General features: G+C 39.8%; 1 protein-coding gene across 20 annotated transcripts in view; it reads right to left on the bottom strand.

The window, feature by feature from the left end:
- BBX (BBX, HMG-box containing) overlaps window positions 1–6,000 on the bottom strand; it is a 140,935-nt gene that overhangs the window by 23,492 nt on the left and 111,443 nt on the right. For all 20 annotated transcript variants that reach the window (XM_027883224.1, XM_027883225.1, XM_027883219.1 and 17 more), the window contains 3 exons: window positions 4,989–5,069; window positions 1,929–2,844; window positions 917–1,055 (listed from right to left, as the gene is read on the bottom strand). In XM_027883224.1, coding sequence (XP_027739025.1) covers window positions 917–1,055; window positions 1,929–2,844; window positions 4,989–5,069 — 1,136 coding nt within the window. The remainder of the gene's footprint in view (window positions 1–916; window positions 1,056–1,928; window positions 2,845–4,988; window positions 5,070–6,000) is intronic.

Below are 6,000 nucleotides of genomic sequence, written 5' to 3'. Positions count from 1 at the left end.
TAATTTTTCTTGACTATTCCAAGCAAATAAGACTTGGGGATTTTCCTTGATTTAATATCTTTGCTGAAAGTGAGATGCAGCTAAATTTCACATGGACTACGTTATGAAAAAGGCTACTTCAAACCTGCAAAAAGAAACATGTAATTTTAAGCATGAAGTATGGAAGATCTACTCATTTTTAATTAATTTTCACATCTTCAAGAATTTGCAAGTAGGTATGAATGGCTACACAGATTTTAACTACTGTGCCTGAGGTTAAATAAGTCGGTAATACTCTGACAAAAATCATTACTTGTATACTAGAAAAGGAATTCTGTGCAGTCTTGCTAAATTTTAATGCATCTATACTCATTAATTATTTTAAAGATGTATTTAACTTATTCATGGTGTACATAAACAGTTTAAATATCTTTTCTCTACAGTGGAAAAATGACATATTTATCATACTTATTTGCCAATATAAGAACGTTGTTTATATTCCTCTGTAACCAATCTCTCAAAGCAGGCAAAGAGATCTATTTTTTCTAGTCTAATTTGATTTATGACTGAACACCTACACAGAACTTTAAATACTGCTCACAAAATGCTTTGAAAACATAAGCAATCCTCTTCAACACTTTCTTGAGCAGGTAAATATACTATGTCATTTTTTCAGAACTGAGCAAAATAACATCATTCACATTCATTTCCAGTGGTGTAAACCTAGAAAGATTTCAAAGGAATTACTTTGCTACATAAAAAAACCAGGTATCTAAAGCATGACTTAGCCCAACAGGGTTTATAATTTTCAGGAATGCTGTCTAATTGTGCTTATTTGGGTGTTGGATGCAGTTCACTTGGCTGCAGTGAGGAGGAATCACTCTTAAATTATTGGGCTGACCTAACTAAAATTGAACAGTGTTAAATCACAACTTACCCAAAAACAAATTCTTCCTTTGGCTTAGTCTTTTTCAGCTTTTTGTTCCCACTTGTCCCACTTGGGGAAAAGGCCCAGATTTCTTCATTCCAGCATCCTTCATGATCTGAGGAGTTGCCTTTTCCTGAGCTTCTTTTTCCTGTGATGAAGGCAGAAAATTGTTTCTCATCTTTAAAAAAATGTGCCAAAACAAAGTGGGCTCAGAGGAGACTTGTGTACCCATTCAGTACTGCAGCTTATGATGCTTGACCTTCTTGAAGGCAGTTACAAAACATTTTTTATTTTAAATTGTGCAGTGATGATATTGGCAACTATTCGGCGTCCCCTGTCCCTACCCTTCCCCACCCTGCCTCTAAAGCCAGGATCTCTTGAGGTATAAAGGAGGAGAAAGAGTTGAGAAGAGGTAATAAACTTCCCTAAATTACAAACATCTTTTTTCTTGTCTGACTGTTCTAATTGCATATATAAATCTACTAGTCACAAAAATACATTTCAAGACATCTCACTGAAAGCTTCCAGAAATTATCTCAAATTTATCTTTCCAAAAGGTAAAGGCTTCTCGCTCACTGCCTACAGCAAAACTAGCAACCACAGCAGAATAACAACACATTTGCTTCTTGTAGGATTGAGAACTATGAACACAACCATAGGAGTTGTTTATACAGAAACAAGGTAATTGTCCAGGTTACACACATCACAAGCCCTGCATACATCTATCAGCAGGCTGACAAATTAACCAACAAAGCCTTCAGAAGCTGAATCTCAGGTCATGAAAGACAAAAAGGGAGAGAGGTTAAGAGTCTGTAAGTAGGAACAGAGATGGTAAGACTTCAAAAGACCTGCCCTGGATCATGGAATACAGCCCCTCCACCCGTCCCCAGCATCTCAGGTGACCAGACACAACTCCCATCACACATCGCTAAAATTCCAGCTTAAACATAAACTTTCATTTTTCCTCCCGCTCCAGGCAGGCTTTTGCAATTCATGCTGTAAAACACTCAAAGTCACCCACCTCTGTCCACATTAGCGCGCAGAGATGTGAGCATGCCCTCTGACACCAGAGTTTTATAAAGAGCACCTTTGCAAGATCTCTCTGACTTCCTGGAGCCACAGGTTTCTATCTTTTTAACACAGTCACTGTCCTCAGTTTTGACCTGTTCTGGTAAGCTTTGGGGTACCACCTCCTCCGTTGGGGTCAGTGGTTCCATTTTAATGTTATCAGAAGCCTCACATGGTACCTCCTTGCTGGCTGCAATACTAAGGAAATCGGGAGGCTTTGATTCTTTGGTGGTCTCCATCGGTTTCTCCTTTGATGTTTTCTTCTCTTTCGATTTCACTTTTTTCTTTGGTGATTTTGTATCCAACATGCTTCCCTTCACACTTGAGACAGGGCGGTTTTTTTTGCGGGGAGTATCCGTGAGTCTCTCAGCTCCCCAGTCCCCCTTCGCAACAGCTTCAATTGTGTACATCACACTTTCAATGTCCGACTCGGAGGACTGCCTTTTTTTACAAGATTTCTTGGGGGTGGATTTTTCATTCATGTGCCGGTCCAACTTATATTTTTTCTTTTTCTTCTTTATTTTTTCCGGCTTTAGCCCAAGGATATTCATGTCACCCAGGAAAAGTTCGGGAGAACAGCACATGTGATCCTTTCTATTATCCTTTCTGTCAAAAGGACTGTTTTCCATTGCAAGACTAGTAAAATCTCTGCATTTTGCAGTTTCTGATTCCTCAGTTTTTGTTTCATCCCGGTTTTTAATTTTCTCTATCTCTGATTGTTCTACTTTTCCTTTACAGGAGTCTTTTACTGTTGTTTTCTCCAGTTCTACTTCCATTTCCTCTGAAACTTCCCCTCCCAGATCTTCCAGTGCTTCCACTTTTGTTTTCCCAGGTTCCTTCACATTTACTCCTTCTGAAGCAAGGCACATCTAAAACAAGTGAAAAACAGGCCCCATGAAACAAAACATCAACTGTTAACATTACTTATATTAACAGGAGCATTAAACAGGGAACCCCCCTGGCATTTTAGTTCAGGAAAGCAAACTGAAAAAGGACAGTACTGAAAAATATGCTGAAGCCCTATTGACACTGATGCAATGTGATGATGGCTGAGTGCTAGAATAAGGATGGTGGGTTCTACTGCTCTAACAGAAAGAGACTCCAACTAATCTCAGTGTTTCCACAATCCATTAAGGGTCTTTTACATAATCTGGAAACCCACTCCCAGACTGCTTTTCAGAATACCCTAAGTGCAACAGCACAGTAGAATTATGTCTGACTATTGCCAGAGACAAGTTACTTGAAATCTCACATCCACTCCCCCTTCAACTCTCAAATGTCTCTAATACAATTCCTTCCTCCATTTTCCAAGTGGCCCTGAGGGAGGGAGGGGAAAAAAGTTAATTGAATCTCAATAATCAAGATTATTTTCTTTTACTTGAACGTGTGAAGTAATTTTGGAGGTAGTACAAATGCCTTCCTTTCTTCTCATATCACAGACTTATTTTGCAAAGAACTGCAAAGCAGCAGTGGTTGCCATGGTTATCTTCTCCTGGATTTCTACTAATGGAAACCAAAATCCTCATACTGTCTGAGGAACACTGATATTCAAGAAAAGAGCTATAAAAAGGTCCTCAAGCTGCCATGTTTCTGCAGCACTGACTTGGGAGACCCTCTCTGTTTTGGATCACGTGTAAGCTATGCTGACATCGCTATAGACGGTAGTCCTTCACAGCACCAACCACTTTGCCCTTGGGAAGACAAGTCTTCTTGTTCCTCTCCCCTCTCAGAGCCCTCAAGCTGAATTCCCAGCGCTATTTTGTTTTTGAAGCAGATGTCAACTAGTCACCTGGAGCAAAACCAGATGGAAGAGGCTTTCTTTGAACTAAACATCAGAAGTTTCCCGCAGATGAGCCCACAGGCCATGTGGTCAGTATGGAGGTACCTCCCCCGGATCACTGGGCTCTCTTTAGGTCAATTTTAGATTTTAGACTTCTCCTTGCAAAGCAAAAAAATCACCTACACCAACCAATATATACATATGAGCATAACAGTGATAAAATTTTGCAGTAAGTTTCCAAAACTCTTGCTGCACAGGGTAGAAATTAATGATCTGGTTCAGGTCAGCCTGGGCTGAGCATTGCAAAACACCAGAGCTTGGGCAGCACACAGTGTCTGTTAGGAAGCAGGTTCAATTATGCAAAGGAGAACCCACAACTATGCTGATATGGGTTCTTGGTACCAAGGTGCTTCTGTGACTTTTTTACTACACTGCAATATAAGCAGAGCCAGTGATTTCCAAAATCTGAAGATCAATCTTAAAAATGCAGCTCACTGGACTAATAATATTTTGTCAATTCAACATAGACATTTGCTTCTTCTGCAGTAGTCAGTAGTACAAAGCTATGGATGTGGCTGCAAAAAGATGACTTCTGTTTTGTGAGCAGTAAATAAACTTGTAATTAAACAGTCTTTAAGATTTGAAAAGCTTAAAAAAAAAGTTTAGAAACAAAAGACATGCAAAATTTCAATAAAATGCCACTGGTTTGAACTGCTCCCAGAAGGAAGATCTGCTGAGAGTATCATAGCAGAGTTTCTGTAGAAGTTGTTAATTCCCTGCTTGAAAAAAACAGTGGGCACAAAAAGCAAAAGTAAATGAGAACAGCTTATGACCCTTAATAGGAATTTGTAATGGCAATGCCCTAATTTGAATAACAGAGTAATCCAGCCCTCTGTCTCAACTATCTGTGACCTTCAGCCAAATAAAGCAGTCAAAACCCAAACCCTAAACCAAGAAACTGAACCAAATTCAATGGTGATTGGAAAGTCCCTTTGCCACCAGGAAGTCATGGTATTGGTCAGCTGCAGCAGACTCTTAGAAACTCTATGTTGATGGCTAGTCTGGGGAAAATTTGACTCGTGGCACCCTAGCCATGATAACTTATGCTTCTATAAGCACCAGTGTAATTATAAGTGTAGCACTGTTCTGCCTTCCAGACTTCAGCAATCAACAGCATTAACTTCTCCATCCCACTGCACCTGCAGTAATTAGTCACCAGTGTTTCAGTATTACCTCTGCCAGCTGAAATAATGCTGATGTTCCACACTGTTTTGTTAAATCAGAAGGCCCTGAATGGGATGTACTTGAAGAAATCTATGGAAAAAAAAAGCAACATAAATAAAGCATTCTTCTACCAGCACAATTCTTTTACATCTACAACCCAGCTTTTGAACGGATTGCCCCTCCCTCTTCCCAAAATTCATTCATAAGATTACATACTGAAAAAGAAGTGCAGACCTCTGCATGCTGTTATAAATAAAACCCTGCTCCACCACTGCTCTGGTGGATAATACCACTGTACACTAAAAGGTATTTGCAGATTTGGGGTTATTCTAGTCAGGATGCCCTTTGAAGAGAAGGATGAACTGAAGCACATGCTCTCTCACACATAAAGAGACTCCAGCAGCTAAGCACCAATTTACACCAGCATGCAACCCAGCAGGTGGTGTTTCTGAAAGGCTCATTTGATTGTAAAATCATTTCACTATCACAGGTTAAGAAGGCTACTCCTTTCAGACAATGGCATTGCCTGTTGCTGTCCTACAGGACTCATATAAAAGAGATCCCATGACACCAAAATGAAGAGCCCTCAAGTCTTTGGTAACTTCTAGTACTCCTCAGAGTAAAAGGAGGCTGTCATGCAAACAGGTAGCTGATTATCCTCCAGAATCTTTTTCCTGTCTTAGGCTGCGTACTTTAGAGTGTTTTGTATCAGTTTTGAGCTAGGTGCAAAGAAAAGATCTTTTTCTAATCAAATTAAAATTATCAGTCTCAGGATTGGCCATTAGTATGAACAGAACATTCTATCTTTAAGGACATACTCCATCATCTCTGATCAGGCTTGCAGGTTTCTTACACTTGCTTCCTTAGAAAGTGTAAGACAGTGAAGTTAGAAGGGACTGGAGAACTATAGCATTTACACCCTTTCAGCTCTCCCTATCCTCCAAACTCAGTATTCCTTGTTCTGAACCAGCATGGGCCCACAAAGTCATCTTTGCTGAATTCAGCCCATCATTGCCATAAT

The sequence above is a fragment of the Empidonax traillii genome, unplaced genomic scaffold (genome assembly GCF_003031625.1).
Source record: "Empidonax traillii isolate 1590-97213 ecotype Southwest subspecies unplaced genomic scaffold, ASM303162v1 scaffold121:size1714817, whole genome shotgun sequence".
NCBI classification, from domain to species: Eukaryota; Metazoa; Chordata; class Aves; order Passeriformes; family Tyrannidae; genus Empidonax; species Empidonax traillii.
The sequence above is the reverse complement of the archived record's forward strand: the minus strand, read 5'-3'. Positions and strand labels throughout refer to the sequence as shown.